Here is a 27,736-nt window from a genome sequence, read left to right as displayed (position 1 = left end):
GAGGAACCTCTGACTAACTGGACTTCTCAAGTCCTACCCCAGGTTATTTTCCAGTACAAACGAATCCCTTCAGAAGAGTCAGTCGTCCATAAATACGTGTCAGTCTCCGGGTTTGATTCAGAGTCTATATCTTCTAATGAGTCTTTTGATGCAGGTACCATAGAGGACCATTCACCTGAGATCGGCGACGTTTCTTCCTTTTCAAGCGAGATTGAGTTGGAGTCTGTTCATAATAAAGCATCTGTTGCTGTTTCCTTTTATAGTTCTGAGTCAGTTGACGCAGGTGTCAACATTTCCATCGAGTCTGTAAAAATGAGTCCAAAGTTCATTGTACCCCCCGATGAGGGTAATTCGTCTGTTGATGTATATGATTCAAATTTCAATGAAATGAAGGATTCTTCTTTTGAGTACATTCCTGTCTCTATTTCATCTGCTGAATCTGCTATAAAATCTGATAATCTTAATAATAACAATCAAGACTCCCCCTCTGATGAGGATGCCGACAAAACTCCCCCTGAAATCAGACATATGATCCAACAGGAGGAGAGTCGCCGAGCAAAACCACTTGATGAGGAAGTTGAAACTGTGAATATTGGTGATGAAACCTCAATTAAGGAAATAAAGATTGGCAAAACTTTATCCCCTGAAGAACGCGAGGAATTGATCACCCTGCTTAAAGAGTTCAAAGAAGTTTTTGCTTGGTCTTACGATGATATGCCAGGATTAAGTGAGGAAATCGTCCAGCACAGATTACCCTTAATCCTTGGTGCTAAGCCAAAGAAGCAAAAACTCCGAAAGCTCAAAACAGAATGGGAGTTGAAAGTCTATGAAGAAGTGAAGAAATTGTTAGAAGTAAAATTCATCCAGGTGGTGGAATATCCTGAATGGCTCGCTAACATAGTACCGGTGCCCAAAAAGGACGGGAAAGTCAGAATGTGTGTTGATTTTAGAGATTTAAACAAAGCAAGTCCTAAAGATGACTTTCCTCTTCCAAGCATTGATCTCCTGGTGGATAACACTGCTGGGCATGCTCTTTTATCCTTTATGGATGGATTCTCAGGGTACAATCAGATTAAAATGGCACCTGAAGACATGTTGAAGACAGCGTTCATCACTCAGTGGGGTACATATTGCTACAGAGTGATGCCGTTTGGCTTGAAAAATGCTGGTGCTACATATCAGAGAGCCGCCACGACTCTTCTTCATGATATGATTCACAAAGAGGTTGAAGTTTACGTTGATGACATGATCGTAAAGGGGAAGACTCGGCCTGAGCACACTGTTGCCCTGAGAAAGTTTTTTGAGCGGATCAGGAAGTATCAGCTTCGTCTGAACCCGAGTAAATGTGTATTTGGCGTTACGTCAGGGAAACTCTTGGGGTTTATGGTCAGCGAAAGAGGGATCGAAGTGGACCCGCAGAAGATCAAGGCGATTCAAGAAATGCAGCCGCCGAAGACAGAAAGGCAGATCAGAGGTTTCCTTGGCAAAGTTCAGTATCTGAGACGGTTCATAGCACATCTGACGATGACATGTGAACCCATTTTCAAGCTTCTGAAGAAGAATTCCTCGAAGAAGTGGAATGAAGAGTGTCAGGAGGCTTTTGAAAAGGTTAAGCAATGCCTATCCTTGCCCCCTGTTCTTTCACCAGTTATTCCAGGCCAGCCGTTGCTGTTGTACTTATCTATCACGGATACAGCGATGGGTTGCATGCTTGCTCAGCAGGATCTTGAGTCTAAGAAAGAAAGACCCATTTACTACATCAGCAAGAAGATGCTAGAGTATGAATTAAAATACACTGTTTTGGAGAAGACTTGTCTCGCATTAGTTTGGGCAACCCAGAGGCTTAGACATTATTTGCTTTCAAACAAGGTTCTTCTGCTTTCACGAATGGACCCTCTAAAGTACTTGTTTGAGAAACCTGCCCTTACAGGAAGGACTGCAAGGTGGTTATTGTTATTGTCTGAGTTCGACATCAGTTATGTCACTCAGAAATCAGTTAAGGGGCGGGTTATAGCTGAACAATTGGCCGATGCTCCAGTTGAGGAGAATGCTGTTCTAAGAGCCGAATTCCCTGATGAAGAAATTATGGATATCGAAGAAGAAGAGGTTCTCAGTACCAAGTGGTTAATGTACTTTGATGGAGCCGTAAACAGTCGTGGGCAAGGAGTAGGTGCAGTCTTGGTCTCTCCGAAGAAAGAATACATTCCTATCTCCATCAAGTTGCAGTTCGAGTGCACCAACAACATGGCAGAGTACGAAGCCTGTATTGCCGGACTTGAAGCAGCCTTAGCATTGCAGATTCAAGATATTGATGTGTTCGGGGATTCCATCCTGATCATTTACCAGATTAATGGGCAATGGAAAACTCGAGAAGATAGATTGATCCCTTATAATATGTATTTGGAATCTCTAGTCCAAAAATTCAAGAGCGTCACATTTACTCACTTATCAAGGACCAGAAATCATTTTGCTGATGCTTTGGCCACTTTGGCCTCGATGTTAGATATCTCCGCTACAATGGAAGTTCAACCGTTAGCCATCAGACTGCAATGGGCCCCTGCGCACGTAAATGCTATAGAGATTTCAGCTAGATGTCCAGATGGGAAGCCTTGGTACACAGATATCAGAAACCTCATTTCAGGCAAGGGTCATCCTCCGGAAGCTTCAAGCAAGGAAAGGAAAACTCTCCAGAAGTTATCTGCGAATTTCATCATTTGCGGTGAAGAGCTATATAGAAGGTCATTTGATGGCATACAACTCCTTTGTGTTGATGAAGATAAAGCTGCAGAACTTATTGAGCAGACTCATGAGGGTGTTTGTGGACCTCATATGAACGGGAAGATGCTATCTAGAAAGATCCTTAGACTTGGATTCTATTGGCCTACAATGGAAACAGACTACTTCGCATTTGTAAGAAAATGCCATAAGTGTCAAGTCTATGCGAATCTTATTCATGTTCCTCCTTCGGAGTTGCACTCCCTGACTTCGCCGTGGCCGTTTTCGGTATGGGGAATAGACATCATTGGGAAGATTTATCCGAGATCCTCGAGCGGACATGAGTACATTCTGGTGGCTATTGATTATTTCACAAAGTGGATAGAGGCTGCATCTTATGCTTCCATCACTTCGAACACAGTTGCGAAGTTCATCCGTACCAATATAATTTGCAGATACGGAGTACCTCACGAGTTGATTTCAGATAATGGATCACATTTCAAGAAAGAAGTGTTACACCTGTGTGAAGAGTTCAGGATAAGGCATCACAAGTCGTCTCCTTACAGGCCGCAGACGAATGGGGCCGTTGAAGCAGCAAATAAGAACATCAAAGTCATTATCAGTAAGATGACTGAGACATATAAGGACTGGTCGAACAAACTTCCTTATGCCTTATGGGCTTATAGAACATCGATCAGGTCTTCAACAGGCGTGACTCCGTATTCTTTGGTGTACGGAATGGAGGCTGTTCTCCCTGTTGAGTTAAGAATCCCCTCTTTGAGAGTGATGGTGGAGGCCGATCTGCCAGAGTCAGAATGGGCGAAGGCCAGACACAATGAGCTACAGATGATAGATGAGAAGAGGCTGAGAGCCTTATATCATATCCAAGGATATCAGAGACGGATTGAGAGAGCTTTCAATAAGAAGGTTCGTGTCCGAGATTTGAAGCCTGGAGATCTTGTATTGAAGTCCTACAGGGCACCGGTATTTGACCCAAGAGGAAAGTTCAGGCCAAACTGGTCTGGTCCTTACATTGTTGATGAAGTCCTGCCTGGAAAAGCCGTAAGACTGCTCAATGAAAATGGAGAAAAATTAAATGAACCTACAAACCTGGATCAATTAAAAAAATATTATGCTTAAGTACACCAGGAGGCCATCCTTGGACGATTTGAGTTTCAAGCCAATACCCAAATGTTTTAAACTATTTGCAAACCCGTTGGGCCTAGAAAAAAATGAATAATGAAACCCCTTTCCGCTAAAAGAACCTGTGAGCCAAAAGCAAAATCAAAATTTCTTTGTTAAACTTAAACCAGGGGCATCTTTTATGACTTTCGTCATAAAAGATTTTAAACCCGAACTACGCGTGACCTGATTCCCAATTTCTTTAAGGATACGTAGGCAGTCTGGAGGATCCAGATTCGGTCCAGATACATGCAAACATACCAAAGTCTAACCGGTTTGAACCTAAGCCCACCCGAAAGTCCTTCTGGTGTACTCAGGCCCAGGTTTGTAGAGAAACAGAAAGAAAGAAAAATGATGGAGTCTTAGACCCGCTAGACTGAAAACCCGCAAGGGCGGTCTAGGCAAAAGTTAGGGTCATTCACCCGCTAAGCTGAAAACCCGAAAGGGCGGCTTAGGCAAAAATCAGGGTGCTGAGCCTGCTGGATGGAAAATCTGCAAGGGCAGACAGTCCAGGCAAAAATTAAGGCATATGGTCCGCCGAATCGAAAACCTGAAAAGGCGATTTGGTCATGGCAGTGACTTCATGGAGAGAGGACAAGGCTTTAAAAAGCCAGCTAAACTTTCGATTTTCTCTGGCACCTTCTCAAAGTCTAAGTAAGCACCATCAAGACTTCTTTTGGTACTCTTTGAGCCAGAGAAGTTGAAATCGAGCAATCTGAAGGGAGGATAACCATGGCAGAAATCCTGAAAAGAGGGTTGAAACACCTTTAAACACGGTATTCAAAAGACTCTAAGAGAGTGGCTTTTACCATTTTTTTTGTTTAAAAAAAAAAAAAAAAAAAAAAACCCTATCAGACTAAGAAGCAGATTTCAGTCTATCTTGGTATTTGAGTCAGGTGTCCGTCAATGTCCTCGTTCGTTGTTTGTCAAAGTCTTTCCTTTGTCAAGTCGAGTTCAATTCTTCAGAGTCCTGTTCCTCCCCAAGCCGGGGTGGCAAAAAAAAAAAAAAAAAAAAAAAAAAAAGAGAGAGGAGGGAAAGCAGAACTCTCAGAGAAGCAGAGAATTTATGGCCCCTGTGAACAAGTGCAAAGCAGAGCAATTCAGAGGTTGATAGGCTTTCAGCCCAATTCCAGCATTAGCAGATGGTAGTGATGAAGCAGGATTTTGAGCAGAACCATGTTCTTGTATTTTTAAGAGCCTTATAAGCCCAAGTGTTCATCAGAAAAGTTTGTAACCCCAAGTGTACATTAATGAAAGCCTTTGGCCCATTTTTCTTGTGTTGCTCTCCAAATGAATTTTGTTATGGAAGTAATCATACTAGGGGCATCTTTTATGACTCACGTCATAAAAGATGTCAAATACACATTGATATTTGAAATGGACATTCTCCTCAAATAGAGACTAGAGAGTTTGAACACGCTCTTTTTGTTCAAGCTCTCCTGTCGAGTATTTGGCTCGTGTTGCTTTGGTAAAGCTTCAATCTCTAAAAATAAAAAATAAAATAAAAATAATAAAAAAAATAATAATAATAAGAATGACTCTTTGAGTGTGGCATTTGGGACTTTTTAAGTGTCCGCAGTGTGTCCCTACCTAACAAGTTGGGAGTCAGGCATACCTGCGAGGGGGTTTGTATGGATCCGTGTTGCATGACGGGCATACAAATCTGGATTTATATGGAACCGTGTTACACCACGGGCATATAAATCTGGGATCTTATGAGATAATTTAGCAATTCCTTTGTTGATGTGAGACTCTTTGAGTAGTTGAGACCCTTCGAGTGTTACAGACTCTTCGGGTAGTTGAGACTCTTTGAGTATAAATGTTTTGTGTTGATTTGAGACTCTTTGAGTAGTTGAGACCCTTCGAGTGTTACAGACTCTTCGGGTAGTTGAGACTCTTTGAGTATTAAATGTTTTGTGTTGATTTGAGACTCTTTGAGTAATTGAGACCCTTCGAGTGTTACAGACTCTTCGGGTAATTGAGACTCTTTGAGTATAAATGTTTGGTGTTGATTTGAGACTCTTTGAGTAGTTGAGACCCTTCGAGTGTTACAGACTCTTCGGGTAGTTGAGACTCTTTGAGTATTAAATGTTTTGTGTTGATTTGAGACTCTTTGAGTAGTTGAGACCCTTCGAGTGTTACAGACTCTTCGGGTAATTGAGACTCTTTGAGTATAAATGTTTGGTGTTGATTTGAGACTCTTTGAGTAGTTGAGACCCTTCGAGTGTTACAGATTCTTCGGGTAGTTGAGACTCTTTGAGTATAAATGTTTTGTGTTGATTTGAGACTCTTTGAGTAGTTGAGACCCTTCGAGTGTTGCAGACTCTTCGGGTAATTGAGGCTCTTTGAGTATAAATGTGTTTTGTGTTGGTTTGAGACTCTTTGAGTAGTTGAGACCCTTCGAGTGTTGCAGACTCTTCGGGTAGTTGAGGCTCTTTGAGTATAAATGTGTTTTGTGTTGATTTGAGACTCTTTGAGTAGCTGAGACCCTTCGAGTGTTGCAGACTCTTCGAGTAGTTGAGACTCTTTGAGTATAAATGTTTTGTGTTGATTTGAGACTCTTTGAGTAGTTGAGACCCTTCGAGTGTTACAGACTCTTCGGGTAGTTGAGACTCTTTGAGTATAAATGTTTCGCGTTAATTTGAGACTCTTTGAGTAGTTAAGGCCCTTTGAGTATTACAGACTCTTCGGGTAGTTGAGGCTCTTTGAGTATAAAGATTTCTGTGTGTTTGAAGCTCTCTGAGTGATTGATTTGAGACTCTATGAGTGTTACATACTCTTTGAGTAATTTGATTTGATATTCTTTGAAGGGTTGATTTACGTCTGCATCGATAGTGGTCTGCTTTCTTTGAGGTAATTTCATTGGGTTCGTTTTCTTAAAAGCTTTGTTATAAAAGAGTATGTTTGTGTTTGCTTTAATAGAGTCTTTGCGTATTGATTTAAATAGTTGAGTTGTGAGTATTAGAGAGAAGCCATCTCACTGAGATGTCGTGATTGCCGAGTTATCGGTCGGTGAGAGGTTATCTCCCATTTGCTTGTTGTTTATGAGTCTCTTAATGTTACTTTGTTGTGTGCCCTTGTGAATACCATCCTTAGAACCCGAAAACCCAAAAAATTGCTTTGCTTTCGGGTCAGCCAAAATGTGTCGTCTGTTCAGCTTTGCCATTCGCGTGTTACACAGGCTTTGCCAAAGAGGGGCATCTGTAGACACCCCATTTTGCTCTGCCTTAAGAAATTAGGGTTTTTCCATCGATTTTCCAATGTCCTTCCTTCCCGCGTCCGTTTGTTACATTTCTAAATATTTTTGGTCGTTTCCGTCATGTTTCGTATTTTTCCGTTGAGTATTGAGAAGGGTTATTCATGAGAATCCGAGCAAAAGAGAATGTGGGACCCGCTGGTGTGGGACCCGTTTGTGTGGGACCCGCTAGTGTGGGACCCGTTTGTGTGGGACCCGCTGATGTGGGACCCGCTGGTGTGGGACCCGTTTGTGTGGGACCCGCTGATGTGGGACCCGCTGGTGTGGGACCCGCTGATGTGGGACCCGCTTGTGCGGAACCCACAAAGTGGGACTCACCATTAGCATGACTTAACTTTCTCTACCATTTCCACTAACTTCATTTTTCCCTTTAAAATAACATCATTATCTCCATTACCATTATATATTCCATTATTCCCACCACCATTCCCACCATTACCATTATATATTCCATTATCCCCACCACCATTCCCACCATTACCATTATATATTCCATTATCCCCACCACCATTCCCACCATTACCATTATATATTCCATTATTCCCACCACCATTCCCACCATTACCATTATATATTCCATTATTCTCCACCACACCCACCATTCTCATTATTTATTTTCACCTCTCCACTAAGTTTTTCACTATATAAAGAGAGGTGATGAGGAGAGAAAGGGAGAAAAAAAAAAGGAGAGAAGGAAGAGGGGAAAAAAAAAAGAAGAGAAAAAAAAAGAGGAGAAGGAAAAAAAAAAAAAAGAAGAGAGGGAGAGAAAATAAGAGAGAAAGAGAGAGAGGAAAATATAAAAACAAAGAAGGAAGCGGAGCGGATCGCACGTCGGCCGGATTTTTGGATTTCTTCGGCTCTTGGATTCGGCGAGGAACTCATCACAGGTAGGTACACTGTTTTCGGAATTTTTTAGAATTATTTGGTATATTTTCGGATTTTTGCATGATTTTTAACAAAGAAAACTAAAAGATATACTAAACAGATTCCACAAATAATGAAATTTCGTGGGAAAATAATATGATAATGATACATAATACCATGAATTTGTGAGAATTTTTGGATTTTGTTTGGTATATTATTTTATGCATTCTTTGAAAATTATCAGATTTTGGGAGAATTGTTACTGATGTCAAATCACAGATACAATTCTCCAAATTTTTACAGTAGTCTTAAATTCTATACTTCTTGCTTCTGTAAAATTTTCAAGTGATTTTGATCTTGTTTCATATGAGCTGTAGTGTTAATTCATAATCTGGTTTGAAATTTAAAAAATCCGAAACTGATAGTAAATAGTTTTCTAAATTCATGGAAATCTTACAGCATGCTATTTTCACTTATATCTTACTAATGTAGAAATTTCATGGAATTTAGATTTCTATTTCTAGTAGTTTCTGTGTTATTTTTGCAATCTGGTCTTATTGTTGTTAAATCAAAATTAAATATGAGCTTAATGTACAAATCCACAAAATTCATTCCGTAAGCTGCATGGATACCCATCTTACTGCTGTAGAAATTTTGATTCATTTCGAATTCGTTTGCTACAGTTTCACTTGTAAAAACACTCATATGTTTAAAATTGATAAAATCCATTGAAAATCCGAAATTAATTGAAAATCATCTGAAAATTTCTAAAGAACCTTAAATCTCTGTCACATGTTAACTCATTAATCCATTGAAACAGAAATCTTAGGGTCTTTAGATTTCCCTCGAAAAATGGCCAGTGCATCCATAATCGTATCCCAATTGCAACCAATCTTTGACAATTTAGATATTTAAGCTATAACATGTTATTGGCTCCGAGGTTACTGTCCACGGAAATCCTGAGATCTGCCAGGCAATAAGATGCTATAACCTAAGTATTAAATTGCGCAAGGAAAGTGCGCATGATTCCCTCCCTTGGATGCCATTCTGGGCCGAAATTGGTGTACCCATAGGAGGCATGCTTTGCCTCATATAAGAGTCTTTGACTCATTTGTTTGTGTGATGTTGTTGTCAGTGAGTCTTTGACTTGTGTTTCCATCTCTTTTAGGGAGTCTTTGACTCGTCTATCCTTTAGTTGTTATCAGTGGAGTCTTTGACTCGTTTTTCCACCGCTATTAGAGAGTCATTGACTCATTTGCTCATTTGTACCCTTCTTTAATATTTTTAGTTAGGAGTTTCTCCTTTAGAGTTGTTGATTACTTCGCTTTAATTAGAGGCTAACTCAGTCTTATTAGAGCTTTGCTTGCTTGGGATCTTGGATCGTTTTCTCTCTTCTTGGGACGCTATCTTTCTTGTTATGGTTCGTCTCTTTGAGACGTTAGTTGTTTGTTCGGGGTTTCCCCTTTTGGATTTAGGGCTTTGCCCTAGTTTGTGGTTGTTCTTGCGTGTTCCCTTTAAGATTGAAAACATCTAAAGGTCCTGAGCATTGAAAAAGCTTTAAAATCCAAAAACATTAGAAATTTAAAACTCAAAAACATTTGAAAACTTTAAAAATATCAAAAACATTTGAAAATATAAAAAAACCTTAAAAAATCTGAAGTGTGAGTGTTTCTTTTAGAAGCGTAGTTTGAGAGTTCGTTTTCGAACTACGTTGGCTTGATCCTCTTCCGAGGTACGTAGTGCAGCTTGGGATTTACATCCCAAGTCCAGCCAAACTTTTTTTTGTAAATAAACGTTTTAAACCTTCTTCAAAAACCTTTAAAATATAGTTTTCAAAAGACCTTCCTCTAGAGTTAGGAGTTTCTCCTCGATAGAGAATTTTAGAGTTAGGGTTTTTCTTTTGATAGGTTGTTTGATTGATTGTTTGCTGTGTGCTTGTTTTAGAGTTAGAGGTCTGTCCTAGAGTTATAGGAGCGCCTCCGTCCGGTCAGTCGGCGATCCATATCGCCGAGTGATGACTAGAGTAGGATACGCTAGTCCACCCTTGGTTTTCCGTAGGAAATACAGCCTAGTCACACATAGGTTGTAAGAACCACCTGCATTAGCTTAGGGCTAATCTGCATTTAGTTAGGGCATATAGGGTGTCATAAAATCCACAATTCACTGAAATTTAAATAATCGTACAAGAAACTTTAATAACCGGTTCGGTCTTTTAGATCGAGTCTAGGATAGAAGTCTAGGTGTCTTAGGCATCCTAGCTTAGAATAGGCGCGAAGAACTACGTTGCCTTGATTCTCGTGGAGGCGGGGATACGTAGGCTTCTTTGGATGAATACCAGATCATCTGAGGACTCGGGCTAATCACTTTTAAAACTGTTGAAACAATCAAATCACTTAGGATTTTCCATGAAATTAGAATTTTGGGAGAACTTTCACTTAGATTGAATCCAAACCAATTAAGAAATCAAGATACACATTTAGGATTCACATTGAAATTAGATCATAGGATGCATGTCACATAGATAGCACATTAACAGAGAGTTGAATGAGCCATTAAAAATGAATTTAAAAGAGTTAACTTTTGGAATTGAAGACCGATTATCGGGCAGGAATGGTGCATGTGGTGGATAAATCCCCATACCTTCCATTCTTGTAACCAGGTAGCGAGTCTAGATTTCTGGTTAATTATGGGTCCTAGATCCCACATCTAGGTGGCGACTCTTTCAGTCTCTTTTGTGTGGAATTCGGATTGCCTTAGTGATCCCAAGTTCACATAAAAGATGAATTAAAATTAATAATAAAAGGCACACGCCAATCGCGTGGGTACGAGAGACCAAGAGATAGTGCGCGGCTCTCGCGCCACCACCCCTCTCGCGGGATCGGGTCCCACACATGGTAGTGAAAATATTAGTACCTTGTATAATAAATAGATTGATAGGTAAATGGGATTTGCTCTGGAATTTTGCGGAAAGGCATTTTGCAGCGGATTTTTGCTTGGCAGTGCAGCCACACAAGCTCACTTTTCAACAGATTTTGTCTTATTCATTTAATTCATCTAAGTGGTTGTTCTCTCAAATGCCTATGCGAAATTCCCTAACAAATCCATAGATAAATAGATTATATATATATATATATATATATATATATATATATATATATATATATATAGGCACCCACGTGGACGAAAAAGAAAAATTAATGATTAATTAAATGAATCAATGAAACATCATTGCATACTTCAATTTAAGTTTTTCTACTTGTTAAACTTATTAAATTTGTAGGGTTCCTCGGGAACAAAAAATCCCAGGCTCTATCTGATAAGAAAAGATTATAGAATGGAGAGGAAAATTAATCAATTAATGGCAATTGGTAGGTAGGGTTTTGCCTCACATATTAAGAAAGTGGCCAAGGGCTTGAGGGAGGTTACAGCATAGTGGGTTGTTCCACACTGTCAAAATTGGGCCCGTACTGCTTAAAAGAGAATACGAAGTTGGTAAAGAAGATAAATCATTAAATTGGTGGGGTTACTAAAAATACCCCGGTTTGCTTTGTCCGATTAGAAGTGAAGTGTGACAAAATATTATAGAATGAAAAGAGGAAGTTTAATCAATTAATGGTCATTGGTAGGTATGGTTTTACCTCACATGTTAAGAGAAGAGGCCAAGGGCTTGAGGGAGGTGTTAGCACGCAGTTCGGAGGGTTAGATCATAGCATGAGGATGATTTATGAGGGACAGTCTATATACCCTCTGACCCAACGAATGAAGAGTTTGGATCATCTTAACGAAGTGGGCTCTAGGATGTTTTGATCATACCATGAACTCTATAAGCTGTGGCACCATAACTTCCATAAAGCTCACCGGTGCATATAGTCTAATAACTTGATGCGCCAAAATAAATCCTCGATCTAAAATAGATGGTTTTGGACGCAGGTGGTGTAGCCATAATGGTATTGCTGGCAGGCATATGAAAATGCAAAGAAACATAATCACAATCAATGACCTTCGGGAAAACCCGATTAGCTTGTGCACTACATTTATTTATAAGATTATTATACTTATCTAGCATGTGGACTCTTAATTACTTACTATGGATAACCAATGCCAAAAGAAATAATTGAATTCCATGGCATCTTGGGTTATTAGATACATTGATTTTATAAAATGTTTGGCAATGTGTTGTTTTTGTCTCCTTAATGCATTTTATCAAACAAATGGCAGGTAAGTGATTAAACCTCTGCTCAAAATAGGGTAAGGTCAAAATTAGTAGAAATTGCAATCTTTTAAAAGCAAGGTAGTTATTTAATTGGTGAGGTTGAATAGTCAAAATACATCCCCAACAGTCCCTAAAATGGACTAAATTTAAGAGTTGCACTGAAAAAAACAATATCTTAAATTTACATAAACAAATAATAAAAAACCAAAATTTCGGTTTTTCCGAAATTTGACCCAGAAAATTTGTTTTTTTTAAATTAATTTAATATTTCACCGAAATTTCGACCGAAATTTAATATTGAATAAAATAGTGGTTTCGGTTTTGTACCGAAATTTTGGAATTTCATGAGTCCGAAACCGGTATCGAAGCCGAAATTTTAAACGTTGTCTAGAACTAAGAGGTAAAATGGATAAAAGAAAAAATATTAAAAGCAATTGATGTGCTATTGGTAATTAAGAAAATTTTGATGGGGTTCTTGTAGATACGTTTTTATCTAGGGGATTTCTAGTAGTTTTCACAGCTCGGGATTCCTTGTTTGGGCCCCACCACTCCATGTGAAGTACTACACCATGCCTTGCTATTGAATGTCTGTCCAAGTAGGCCTCCAGGAGCCAAAGGTTATTAAAGTTCCCAAAAACCTCTCAGGAGCCAATAATAACAAGGGATTTGCTAGGGTCCATCGCAAAAGGCATTTTGAGGCTGGTCTATCCATGTCAGACCAGCCACCTCGTGAATGGAGACAACAAATTTTGTTCCATTCACGAGGTGGTTGGTCTGACATGCAACACACCAGCCGTGAAATGCCTTTTCCGATGTATGTTAGCAATTCCCTAATAATGAAAGAAAATATTAGCTGGGTTTGTGCAATTATTAAAACATGGTTATGTGTTTTGATAAAAGTCGAAACAAGCATAAACCAAACACACACCTGTATCGATAAACAAGGACTTTAATCGAAACATTATGCTCATATCATTTCCCTTTTTTTTATAAAATCCATATTTCTTACCCCCAAAAAAAGAAAATGAACTATTATGGGGACCTTGATCTGAGGAAAAATTCAAAGGGAAAAAAAAGTGCTAATATCATTTCAATTTTTTTTAATAAAATCCATACTTGCTACCTGCAAGAAAAGAAAATGAACTATTATGGGCCTTGATCCGAGGAAAAATTCAAGGGAAAAAACAAGTCCTGATATCATTTCCCTTTTTTTTTTTTTTAATCCACAGTTCTTACCTCCAAGAAAGAAAATAAACTATTATGGGCCTTGATCCGAGGAAAAATTCAAGGGAAAAAACAAGTCCGCATCTAGTAGGGATGATATTTTCTTAAAAAAAGGTAGGAAATTTTCGATTTTGAACAAAAGAAAATACATATAAAATGATTTAGCTGTAAACTGGAGAACTCATTTTCTAGGAAACATTTTTCCTAAGAAACTTTTTTCCGCCATATAGATGGCCCCTAAGACTCCATCTGGAAAGTGACCGCCCACAGATAAATCAGGGAGAATTGAAGGATTTCCCCATGCCACGTCCGACCCCCATAAACGGTGAGGACAGTAGGGCTAGTGACCACTAGGTGAGGAGTGTAAAAAAAAAGGTTTCCCCTAGTCAAAATACAATTTATTTTGGGAAAAATTACCAATGGGCAACACATAAATGAAGAAATTGTAAACATGACCCATGCTTTTCTAAAATTATCAACCAAGGACAAAAGAGGTCTTGTCAGTAAAAGCTGGACGAAAATGTCATTTTCTTAATCAACACGTTTTACTTTTCCACTTTTCCCTCTTCTCTCTTCTTCCTTCTTTTTTTTTTACTATTCCATTTTCAACTTTGTTTTTTTACCGTACCAGTCACCTTCCTTGTCATTCAGCCACCATTCTCGCTGGGAAGTCTCGAAAACTTGAAACATGAGTTCATTCCCATCTATCTCTATGTATCTAGGTTTTGATTTTAATTTGTTTTAGGGTTTTGCATTTCTACTTCTCCCTGTCAATGGCGGATGAGGAAGATGAATCGTAGAGTAGGAAGAAAAAAACTGTGAAAATGAACAAGTGAAAAAACAGGAAGTAAAAATGTGATCATTAGGGACTTGATAAGCCCATTCGGAAATTGGTAACCCCATTTTGATACTAGATAACCCCAATCCCAGATGCTTGAAAACCCCCTTCCAAAACTCCAGTACCCTCGGCCAATTTTCAGGGACTTGATAAACCCATTCGGAAATTGGTAACCCCATTTTTATACTAGACAACTCCAATCCCAGAGACTTGAAAACCCCCTTCCAAAACTCTAGTACCCTCGGCCAATTTTCAGGGACATGATATGCCCATTCGGAAATTGGTAACCCCATTTTTTATACTAGATAACCCCAATCCCAGATGCTTGAAAACCCCCTTTCAAAACTTTAGTAACATCGGCCAATTTTCAGGGACTTGATAAGCCCATTCGGAAATTGGTAACCCCATTTTTTTAATACTAGAAAACCCCAATCCCAGGGACTTGAAAACCCCCTTCTGAAACTCCAGTACCCTCAGCCAATTTTTAGAGGCTTGATAAGCCCATTCAAAAATTGGTAACCCCATTTTTTATACTAGATAACCCCAATCCTATATACTTGAAAACCTCCTTCCAAAACTTTAGTATCCTCAACCAATTTTCAGGGACTTGATAAGCCCATTCGGAAAGTGGTAACCCCGTGTTTATACTAGATAACCCCAATTACAAAGACTGGAAAACCCCCTTCCAAAACTCCAGTACCCTTGGCCAATTTTCAGGAACTTGATAAGCCCATTCGAAAATTGGTAACCCTACTTTTGAGAGTTGCTAACCCCCTTCCAGAGAGTTGATAAACCCCTTCTGCTACAAAACCCCTTCCCTATAGCAACTCTTCTAATAGCATTACAATTCTACTCATGATAGAAATAACAAAAGATATAGATGGTGTATTCATTAAATTTGCTTCATGTATTACAAAAAAAATTAAGTACATCAAAAAATTTGTAGCCATTCATTCATGTATTACATTAGATTTTTCTTATACAACCAATTGTCTTACAAAAAGTGAATGAAGCCATCCATGCATTATCTCCAGAACACACCCTAATATACAAACCACTTAAACTGTAAACAAGATAAATAAAAAACAGAGGAATGAAAAATAGTGCAAAACCCTAAAAAAAGGAAAAAGAAAAAGAAAACCTAGATACAGAGAGATAGATGGTAAGAACTCAACTTTCAAGTTTTCAAGACTTGCTAGCAACAATGGTGGCTGACTGAGGAGGAAGATGACTAGTAGGGTACAAAAGAAAAAGGTGAAAATGGAAAAGTAAAAGAAGAGGGAAGAAGGAAAAATACAAGGTGAAAACGTGTTGTAAATGCCAAAGGGCATTTTCGTCCAGCTAATAATGACAAGACCTCTCACGTCCTTCGTTAATAATTTAAAAAAAACATGGGTCCAGTTGACAATTACGTCATTTTCTTGTCCCTCATGGGTAATTGTTCCTTACTTTGGCTACAGATATGGGCACTAACTTGTTTGAATAATTGCACAAACTCAACTTGTCTTTTCTTTTTACAAGGCTTCAAGAGCTTTTTGGGAACGGTAATATTTCCAGATGCGAGATTTGCTACCAATTAAAGCGGGAGATTCAAGATAGAGGCCTGTAGAGGCTTGCCTTTGACAGCTGTTTAAATAATAAAGACAAAGATGAGCTACTGCTGTATCAAAACATGGTAGTGCTAGACTCTATTTTCCCCTTTTTTTAGCCACTTCTCACCCTCTGCTCCTCTCATCACTCATACCCTCTCAAGTCTCTCCTTCTCCTGCCCCCCCCTACTATACTCTCACCACTTGAAAAACTAATATTTTCCTTGAAATGAAATTCATGGGAGCCAAACTTGGCCTTGCTTGCAAATTAATCTCAGCAGTTGATAAACTAATATTCCTTGAAAAGAAATTCATGGTTGCCAAAGAAATTCACCACTCCACATGAGATTCGTTTTCTTTTCCACGCTAATGACTTCTATTTTGTCTTGTTGTATCTAAAAAACTACCACTCTTTTTTGGGTTGCGGGTGCATATATATGGATTTTTAATATACAGGAGTTGTTGGAGATAACACCTTCCTTGGTCTCTAATGGAGGCTGTGGAAGAAAACACCTTCCTTGGTCTCTATTGGAGGCCGTGGAAGATAACACCCACGAGATGAACATATTAATTATATTCATTTCACGTGTACACTTTCTAAATTGCCTGTCACCTCCAGAATTTGTATGGTGCAGGATTTGTAACCATGTTTGATATATGCACGAAAATTCATCTTGTCTTTTATTATTTAAAGAGCTGTCAAAATTTATTAGTTACCAAAACGCTCTCACAAGCCGATTATAAAAGAAAAGACTAGCTAGGTTTGTGTAATTATTAAAACATGGTTATGCTGATATCATTTCCCTTTTTTTAGGGAAAAATATAGATACACCCCCTCAACTTTCTGACATTTTCAACAATGGCCCTGGCTTTTCGAAGTCATCAACGACACCCCCTTAGTTTTCAATAATGCTTGTTACGTGACAGATGGATAGGAAAGAAGAAATTGTCAAGGGTATCATTGATGAATTTTTTTTTTATTAGTATCTTTGATGAATTTTGAACTATAGGGTGCAAAGTTAGGGCTGTCGTTGATGACTTTAAAAAGTCAGGGTTGTCGTTGATGACTTTGAAAAGTCAGGGTTATCATTGAAAATGTTAGAAAGTTGAGGGCGTGTATCTGTATCCCCCCCTCCCTCTTTTTTTTAATAAAATCCATACTTCTTACCCCCCAATAGAAGAAAATAAACTATTATGGGCCTTGATCCGAGGAAAAATTCAAGGGAAAAAACGAGTCCGGGTCCAGTAGGTGTGAAATTTTCTTAAAAAAACATAGGAAATTTTTGATTTTGAGCGAAAGAAAATATATATAAAATGATTTAGCTGTAAACTGGAGAACTCATTTTCTAGGAAATATTTTTCCTAAGAAACTTTTTCCGCCATATGGCCCCTAAGACTCCATCTGGAAAGTGACCCACCACAAATAAATCAAGCAGAAAATAGGCATTTCACCATGCCACGTCCGACCCCCATAAACGGTGAGAGGGCAGTAGGGACTACTGAACTAGGGAGCAAGGTTTTGAATTTTGGTTTGGGAATGCATTTAGGTCCTCACCGAAATTGAAATTTTAGCCGAAATTTCAAAATTTCAGACGAAATCTAATGAAATCTTTTAACGCTTATAGCCTAAATTAATTTCCGTCCTGACGGATAAGCGAAACTTCTCACCCTCTCCTCACTCATACCCTCTCAAGTCTTTCCTTCTCCCGCCCTCCCTACGACTCTCACCACTTGATAAAATAATATTTTCTTTGAAAAGAAATTCAGGGAGCCAAACATGGCCTTGCTTGCAAATTACTCTCGCCACTTGATAAACTAATATCCCTTGAAAAGAAATTCACGGTTGCCAAAGAAATTCACCACTCCACATGGGATTCCTTTTCTTTTCCACTCTATTGACTTCTTTTTTTGTCTTGTTGTATCTAAAAAACTACCACTCTTTTTTGGCCGGGTTGCGGGTGCATATGAATTTTTAATAGAAAGGAATTGTTGGAGATAACACCTTCCTTGGAAGGCCGTGGAAGATAACACCAACGAGATAACTCCACTTGTTTGTCGTGTAGTATTTAAAGGGATGTCATAGGATATTACGGTTCTCAAAAAGCTCTTAAAACCCTTTAAATACTACACGACAAACAAGTAGAACACATGTTTATCAAAACACTTGAGCGATGAAATCATTTCCCTAAAAAACTTTCTTGGAAGGTGAGGTACAAAAATAGAGGGCCCCAACCTTTGCATGGGTTTTGCGGAAGATGGTGGGATGGTGGGACCCGCCCATCAGCACATGAGGTTTGAAACGGTGGCCTAACTGCCAAAAAAAAAGAATAAGGTGTGAACTAGTGGACCCTACCCTATAAATGATTTGAGTGGAGATGGTGGGCTCCACTGCATCAAAACATTTTTGCAAAATGGTTGACCCCACCCCAATGGATGGGTTAGGATGGAGATGGTGGGCCCCATCCATCAAATTATAAGGTGTAAATTGGGGTCCATCCCATAAAATGAGTTACACATCAAAGTATGAGGTTTAAAGTGAGGGTCCCATCCCACAAAATGAGTTAAAACTAGTGGGCCCTACCCTATGCATGGTTTGGGTGACGATGGTGGTGGCATCCATAAAACATGGGTCGTAAAAGCAAAAAGTAATTTATGCAAGAGAGAATAGAGAGAGAGATGAGAAGCATGAAACACCAAATCCTAGAGCTTGTATGGCAAAACGGAATTAATAGGGAGTGGAGAGAGTGTTGGGAGAGGATTCTGATTATCCGAGAGAGAGAGAGAGAGAGAGAGAGAGAGAGAGAGAGAGTATGGAAAACCTAAGTCAGAGGAAGGAAAGAGACTGAAGCATTATCTCATTATTAGGATTATGAATGATAGGATTAGGAATATGGTTTTTTATGGGGAAAAGATTTTCTAATAAAAATATTTATTAAGAAAAAAGCGAATCACGATGAAAAGAAATGCTTAGTGATTGCATCTCTGCTCAAAATAGGGTAAGGTCAAAATTAGTAGATATTGGAATAATTTAAAAGCAAGGTAGTTATTTAATTGAGTTTTGAATACAAATTTTTCAAATTGAGTTTTGAATACACCTTTCCTCAAATTTTTCATAATAAAAGGGAAAACTACTAGAAATCCCCCTCGATTATACTGTTTTGTGCCTAAAATTGCTTTTTATTTTTTCTTTTAACCATTACACCCTTAGAAACCCCTAAAATCTCTCCATCACTAAGGGCCCGTTTGGATACCTCCCACTTTGTATTTGGATTTGGAATTGAGTTTTGAATACAAAATGAATAGATCAGCTTATGTAGAGGGAGACAGAGAGGGCAAGGGGTACTTCCTAGTAGAGGGGAGAGGTTGAGGAGCAAAGAGGGTGAAGGAAACTGCCAGATCTATGAATTTCCAATTTCTTATTTCCTCAACATATTTAGAAATCTGATTTTTTGCACTGTCAGTTGCTGAATTAGAAATCCAAGAATTTGATCCAATCCAAATTACAATGCAGAAAGGGCTGCCAAATGTGAGAAATCCAAATCAAAATCTTCTCGGCATCCAAACGGGTAGCAACATTAAATCCTTTGAAAATCTCTCTCTCTCACAGACACAAATAAAGGCAAGATGGTGTAAGTTAGAACAGACTATTATTATTCAAAAAGTACTGTACGGACCACACCTTTGGATGATCCAAACCGTTCATTCGATGGGCACACCATAGTATCATGCAACTGTCTATTTGATGGGCACACCGTTGTATGATCCAAACCATCCATTTGATGAGCCACAACGTATATAGATTGTGGCGCAAAAATCACTTTCATAGGATGATCCCAACTGTCAGATCTATAGCAGTTTCCAAAATATGCAATTCCTCTATAGATCAGAGGGTTGGGATTATATTATGGAAATGATTTTCCGGCCTGTGCCCATCAAATGGATGGTTGGATCATACAATGGTGTGCCCATCAAATGGATGGTTCGCATCATCTTACAGTGTGGTACATATAATACTTTTTGAAAAATAATGGACTATACCGGCTTACACCATATAAAATCTTACAAGAGACATGTTGCTTTTAAGAGAGAGATTTTAGTGAAGTGAGAGATTTTAGGGATTTCTAAGTTATCTAGAACTAAGGGGTTAAATGGATAAAAGAAAAAAAATTAAAAGCAATTGATGTGCTATTGGTAATTAAGAAAATTAAATTTTGTGGGGATTCTTGTAGATACGTTTTCATCTAGGGGGATTTCTAGTAGTTTTCACAGCTCGGGATTCCTTGTTTGGGCCCCACTACTCCATGTGAAGTACTACACCAGTATTTTGGTAATTTGTGATGGCCTGCATCACGTCTTCAGCTCATTGACTACTGTTGGTGTTTCAGCAGAGACTACCTGTTCTAAAGATCATAACAAGTTTTTAGGCCAACTTCGGGTTGAATCTGTGATATCAATGTTGCTATCCTACTGCCTGCTGGGGCATTATTGGGCCCAAAACACTATGTTTGCACAACTTAGATTGTTCATATGTGGCGCCGCCATAAGGATGTCTGTATTTTGATCCAGAAGAACCCAACCATTCAAATAGTGATCGGGTGGTTAGGATTGTCTGATTTGGGTAACTTCTGGGTATTACTACCATCAAGAGAGGATCCACGAGATGAACAGATTTAATTATATTCATTTCATGTGAACACTTTCTAAACTGCCTCTGTCACCTCCATAATTTGTATGGTGCACGATTTGTAACCATGTTTTGATATATGCACGATTTCATCTTGTCTTTTATTATTTAAAGAGGTGTCAAAGGTTATTAAAGTTCCCAAAAACCTCTCAGGAGCCAATAATAACAAGGGATTTGCTAGGGTCCATCGCAAAAGGCATTTTGAGGCTGGTCTATCCATGTCAGACCAGCCACCTCGTGAATGGAGACAACAGCTTTTGTTCCATTCACGAGGTGGTTGGTCTGACATGCAACACACCAGCCGTGAAATGCCTTTTTCCGATGTATGCTAGCAATTCCCTAATAATGAAAGAAAAGATTAGCTGGGTTTGTGCAATTATTAAAACATGGTTATGTGTTTTGATAAAAGTCGAAACAAGCATAAACCAAACACACACCTGTATCGAAAAACATGGACTTTAATCGAAACATCATGCTGATATCATTTCCCTTTTTTTTTTAATAAAATCCATGCTTCGTACCTCCAAGAAAAGAAAATGAACTATTATGGGGGCCTTGATCCGAGGAAAAATTCATAGGGAAAAAAAAAGTGCTGATATCATTTCAATTTTTTTTAATAAAATCCATACTTCTTACCCCCAAGAAAAGAAAATGAACTATTATGGGCCTTGATCCGAGGAAAAATTCAAGGGAAAAAACAAGTCCTGATATCATTTCCCTTTTTTTTAAAAAAAAATTCATACTTCTTACCCCCAAGAAAGAAAATAAACTATTATGGGCCTTGATCTGAGGAAAAATTCAAGGGAAAAAACAAGTCCGGGTCTTGTAGGGGTGAAATTTTCTTAAAAAAGGTAGGAAATTTTCGATTTTGAACAAAAGAAAATACATATAAAATGATTTAGCTATAAACTGGAGAACTCATTTTCTAGAAAATATTTTTCATAAGAAACCTTTTTCCGGCATATAGATGGCCCCCAAGACTCCATCTGGAAAGTGACCGCCCACAGATAAATCAGGGAGAACAGAGGGATTTCCCCATGCCACGTCCGACCCCATAAGAGGGGCAGTAGGGATAGTGACCACTGGGTGAGGAGTGTAAAAAAAGGTTTCCCCTAGTCAAAATACAGTTTATTTTGGTAAAAATTACCAATGGGTAACACAAAAATGAAGAAATTGTAAACAAGACCCATTTCGTTAAATTTGCTTCATGTATTACATCCTAATTCGTGTATTACAAAAAAATTTAAGTACATCAAAAAATTTGTAGCCATCCATTCATGTATTACATCAGATATTTCTTTTTCTTTTTTGAAATAGCACATCAGATTTTTCTTATACAACCAATTGTCTTACAAAAAGGGAATGAAGCCATCCATACATTATCTCCAAAACACACCCTAATATACAAACTGCTTAAACCGTAAACAAGATAAATAAAAAAACAGGAATGAAAAATGGTGCAAAACCCTAAAAAAAACAAAAAGATAACCTAGGTACCGAGAGATAGATGGTAAGAACTCAACTTTCAAGTTTTCAATACTTGCCAGCAACAATGGTGGCTGACTGAGGAGGAAGATGACTAGTAGGGTACAAAAGAAAAAGGTGAAAATGGAAAACTAAAAGAAGAGGGGAGAAGGAAAAATACAAGGTGAAAACGTGTTGTAAATGCCAAAGGGCATTTTCGTCCAACTAATACTGACAAGACCTCTTTCGTCCCCGAATGATAATTTCATAAAAGCATGGGTCATGTTGACAATTACGTCATTTTTTGTCTCTCATGGGTAATTGTTCCTTTTTTTTGGTTATAGATATTGGCACTAACTTGTTTGAATAATTGCACAAACTCAACTTGTCTTTTCTTTTTAAAGGGATTCAAGAGCTTTTTGGGAACTGTAATATTTTCCAGAAGCAAGATTTGCGACCAATTAAAGCGGGAGATTCAAGATAGAGGCCTGTAGAGGCTTACCTTTGACAGCTGTTTAAATAATAAAAGACAAGATGAGCTACAGCCGTATCAAAACATGGTAGTGCTAGACTCTATTTTCCCCTTTTTTTAGCCACTTCTCACCCTCTCCTCCTCTCCTCCTCTCCTCACTCATACCCTCTCAAGTCTCTCCTTCTCCCCCGCCCTCGCTACTACTCTCACCACTTAATAAACTAATATTTTCCTTGAAAAGAAATTCATGGGAGCCAAACATGGCCTTGCTTGCAAATTACTCTCAACACTTGATAAACTAATATTCCTTGAAAAGAAATTCATGGTTGCCAAAGAAATTCACCACTCCACATAGGATTCCTTTTCTTTTCCACTCTACTGACTTCTTTTTTGTCTTGTTGTATCTAAAAGTCTCCACTCTCATATGTTGGGTGGAGATGGTGGGGTCCACCGCATCAAAACATTGGTGTAAAATGGTGGGCCCTACACTAATGCATCGGTTTGGATGGAGATGGTGGGCCCCACGCACCAAAGAATTCAATGCCCCTGATTGCCACAAACACTGACATGGGGTGTTCCTGGTGATCAAAAGAGTAAGATATATCATTTCCCTTTTTTAATAAAATCCATACTTCTTTCCGGGAAATGATATTTACGCCCCTTTCATCACCAGGGACACCCATTTGCCAGTGTACTTTGCAATCAAAGCCACTGGATTTTTTTGACATAAAGTACATCATCTCCCTTTTTGCCATTGATACACTGACGTTGGGTGTCCCTGGTGATCAAAAGGGGCGTAAATATCACTTCCCTTCTTTCTCCGAAGAAAAGAAAATGAACTATTATGGACCTTGATCCAAGGAAAAATTTAAGAGAAAAAACAAGTCAGGGTCTAGCAGGGTTGAAATTTTCTTAAAAATATAGGAAATTTTCGATTTTGAAGAAAAGGAAATACATAAAAAATGATTTAGCTGTACACTGGAGACCTCATTTTCCAAAAAAGAGCTACCCCACTCCGACCCCAATAAACGGTGAAAAACAATGGGAAAAAGTAGGGCTGCAACTCGGGTCGGGTTTTGGAGAACCCAATCCTACCCGAGAAATATCTAGGGTCGAGTCGGGTCGGATTTTTTTTCGGAAAACCCACGATTCCCAAACCCGGCCCTACCCATGATAAATCTCGGGTCGGGTTTTTTCACGTTGACGCAATTTTTTAAGGAAAATTCTTGTTTGGCAAGGCAGCTCAACTCATAGAAGCATAAATTACACTTGAATCAAACAACGATGTAATTACACTCACATCACACTTGAATCAAACAATGCTGTAATTAAACAATGTTGTAATTACAATCAAACAATACTGAATCAAACACTTGAATCAACTCAACTCATAGAAGCAGAAATTACACTCACATACAGTAACAGTGGGTGCGTGGGTTTTCACTTTTAACTTTTAACTAACAATAGAAAAAAATGTACATACTATAACTTATGTAACTCGGGTCGGGTCGGGTCGGGTCGGGCCCCTTCAAACCCGGCTCGACCCGAGATTCATGCGGGCTTTTGAATGCTCAACCCGGCTCGACCCGAAACCCATGAAACCTGAACCCAACCCAGGCTATTTTTGGGTCGGGTCGATGCGGGTCGGGTAAAACCCGGCTCGAGTTGCAGCCCTAGGAAAAAGCTCGAGTCAAAATACAATTTATTTTGGGCACCGATATTGGCACTAACTTGATTTAATAAAATACAAGATAAAGGACTTTGAGAGCTTTTTGGGAACCGTAATATTTCCAGATGCAAGATTTGCGACCGATTAAAAAGAGAGAGATTCAAGATAAAGGCCTGTAGAGGCTTACCTTTGACCGCTGTTTTAATAATAAAAGACAAGATAAATTAGTGCATTCAGTCCCTTTTCCACGATAAGCGAGATCCATATTCCCACTATTCTAGTCACAAACCAAGCAACCCCTGAAGGAACAAGGAATACGTCCAGCCAACCTCAACGGTAATAGTACAATGAGGCAGGCCACTATTATAGAGTGATTCCAACTTATGATCAATCAAAATCGTTCGCCTAGCTGGCCCAACCTTCGGTCTTTAACAAATTTAAGAGGATGCCGATCAGATGATCCTAATCGTCCAATCAATAGTTAGACTTGGGATTATCCGATTGGTATGATTTTTTGGGCTGTTGGACCCCATACTTGATGCCCATCTATGGATCTACAAAAGGTGGAGCCCACTAATGTATTACAATGAGTTCGATCTCTACTCTAGCATCCTTGATCTACAGTTGAAACATGAAAAACCAAAGAGATAAAATATAGATTAAGTGTAGAAATTAAGGAGAATATACTGCACATATCCTTTTGTGTACATGTAGAAACCTGGGAAGTCTCAGATTTTCCATTCCCATATTGAATTTGCCCAGGCGTTGCATCTCCACTAACCCAGGTTAATCTCATCTGCAGTAATTCTATTTGATGGGGTGTAAAAACACCAGCCTATCACAGGCCGCCACCTGTCCTGGACACCTGTCTTGGAGTAGGTGAACTCCAGCCTATCACAGGCCGCCACCTGTCCCGGAGTAGGTAAACTCTAGCCTCTCACAGGCGGCCACCTGTCCTGGACACGTCACCGAGTTTCCCTCTATAAAAGGGGGTTCAAAGCTCGAACCAATGGTAATGAAAAACCTTCTCTCCACCCTAAACTCTTAGAACAAGCTCCGCACTCTTGCTCATACTGGCTTGAGTGTCGAAGGGCCTGTCCGGAGTAACACCCGGGTTGGTCTTCTGACCTCGCTTGCCTCTGTGCAGGACATAGCTCTTTCAGCAGGACTCAGTCCCTCCACTCCGATTCACTCTGGTCCTCTCGGATTCAGTTCCTCTGGTCGTCTACCTCAACTCTTACGTCATTGTCGTACCTTTTACCGATTTTCGGTCTAACAGATTGGCGCTATCCGTGGGACCCCAGAACTAAAAGCTGTTCAAATCCCCTACAAAAATGGCAGGGCGCAAAAGTGCGCGAATACCAACCGCGCGGACGACTCAAGGTGCACTACCTCACAGGACCCGGAGTGAGCGAATCGCCTCACTGGTGGTGGCAGCCTCTGCTACAGCTGAACAGAGCCCGGCTCGTTCGGAACATCTCAACCCTATGCCCACTCCGGATCAAATTCAAGCTCTTTTCCAGCAAATGACGGCCCTGGTCGGTCAATACCAGCAGCTACTCCAAGCACCTCCCCAGCATCCTCCAGAGACTCCACGACCTGTCCAGGAAAGGTCGAATGTACACAGAGAAGAGTCATCACGCCACGGTGAGGACCGGGCTCACCACTCAAGACAAGTCCATCCCCCCAGAGCCAGACATGCTCATACAGAGCCACAACGCCGCCAGAGGCCGCGGTCCCGCTCTACACAAAGACCCCGAGCGCATGAAGGGCGCATACCACAAGAAAAGTCCCGGCCTCGTCGAAGGAGTCCGGAAAGTCAGTCCGGCTCTGCGGCAAGCCCATCAGTGGAGAGGGACAGGCCGCTGGACCAACCCGACCGCAGATGTGATCCAATGCTTCAAAGGATGGAAGAAATGGATCACCGCATAGAAGAGCTGGCAAGAGATCAGAGCCGGCCTACTGTGCGGGCGTTCTCGAGTAGAACGTCATTTACCGACGATGTCATGGGTGCCCCAGCACCCAGAGGGTTTAAAATGCCTACCATCCCGCAATATGATGGAACCACAGATCCAGTGGACCATTTTAGAGACATTCAGAGCAATGATGGTCCTCCACGATGCATCCGATGGTTTCCTCTGCAGGGCGTTCCCGATCACACTGACCGGTGCGGCCCGGGACTGGTACTCCAGAATCAAACCAAGCTCCGTCAGCAACTTCGAAGACTTCGGCGATGATCTGGTTCGTCACTTTATGAGCAGCCGCAGGCCAAGGAAAACGACAACATCCTTGATGGCCTTGCGGCAGGAGGATAATGAACCTCTAAAGGTGTTCGTTCGCCGCTTTAACAGGGAGGCACTCCAAGTACCGAATTTGGACCCCTCAGCGGCAATGAGCGCGCTTCTCGCCAGCGCCAGATCCAATGACTTCCGCCGCTCAGTGGCTCGCCAAAATCCGCACTCATTGGCGGATCTAATGGTCGGAGTTGAGGAGTATATAGCGGTGGAAGAAACGCTGGCAACCCTAGACTTGACTCGGAGGAGAACCTCTGAGGACAAGAACCCTACCAAGCAGCGTAGGGATGATAAGGCCCCCGCCTCCAGAAAAGAGAAGTCTCCCCAGAGGAGAGAAGAGAACTTCACGCCTCTCAACACCTCTCCCAGGCACATACTGGCTGCGATCAGCGATGAAGAATTCGTGAGGTGGCCAGGTAGAATGATCTCCAAAGGAAATAGGAGAGACCCATCGAAATACTGTCGGTTCCACAGGGACCACGGCCACGACACGGACGAATGCTGGCAGCTCAAGGAGGAAATCGAGCAGTTGATTGGCCGGGGCTATTTGAAAAAATACGTCCGTAGTGACGGCCGTAAACCGGAGCGCAGAGAGAAGAGTCCTCAGGGCCATAGCCCTCGATGGTCGCAGCTGCCCCCTACCCGGAACAAGTCCCCCCTGCCATCCAGTTCATAACCAGAGGCACCGCAATCCCAGCCAAGGGGGGTCATCGGTACGATTATGGGTGGACCTGCTGCTGGGGGCACACCCTCCGCTGCTCGCAACGCTTATTCACGGCGAGTTAACGATGTGCACACATACAGCAAGAAGACCAAGATGGAGAATGAAATCTCATTTTCAGACGCAGACCTGGACAACCTGATACTACCTCACAACGACGCACTGGTCTTAACCATGCTCGTCGCCAACTGGGAAGTGAAGAAAATCCTTGTAGACAACGGGAGTTCGGCGGACATCTTCTACTATCACGCTTTCCAGAAAATGATGATAGGCGACGACCGCTTGAAGCCGGCGAACTCAGACCTATTTGGTTTCTCAGGAGAGGTTGTGAAAGTGGAGGGGCAGATTGAACTCCCAGTCCTTGTCGGAGAACCGCCCTGTCAAGCGTTCACCATGGTCAATTTCCTGGTAGTAAGGGCCACTTCGGTCTATAACGCTATCTTAGGGCGGCCTGGCCAGAACCTGATTCGTGCGGTGGCTTCAGCTTATCACCAGAAGATGAAATTCATAACGCCAAACGGTGTGGGTGAAGTTCGGGGAGACCAACCCCA

The 27,736-nt window shown here is 40.4% G+C and overlaps 1 protein-coding gene across 1 annotated transcript; it reads left to right on the top strand.

Moving 5' to 3' along the window:
- On the top strand, positions 1–25,446 carry LOC143855804 (uncharacterized). The gene is made up of 3 exons (XM_077365867.1): positions 1–42; positions 155–2,910; positions 25,318–25,446. Exons 2-3 carry the CDS (start codon positions 313–315, stop codon positions 25,444–25,446), a joined length of 2,727 nt encoding a protein of 908 aa, XP_077221982.1. The 5' UTR covers positions 1–42; positions 155–312.
- The last annotated feature ends 2,290 nt before the right edge of the window (positions 25,447–27,736 follow it).

Source organism: Tasmannia lanceolata, unplaced genomic scaffold (assembly GCF_043159265.1).
Source record: "Tasmannia lanceolata isolate RefF3 unplaced genomic scaffold, GAP_Taslan_0.1 ptg000023l, whole genome shotgun sequence".
In the NCBI taxonomy this organism is placed as follows: domain Eukaryota; kingdom Viridiplantae; phylum Streptophyta; class Magnoliopsida; order Canellales; family Winteraceae; genus Tasmannia; species Tasmannia lanceolata.
Note: the sequence above shows the minus strand (reverse complement) of the source record. Positions and strands in the feature narration are given on the sequence as shown.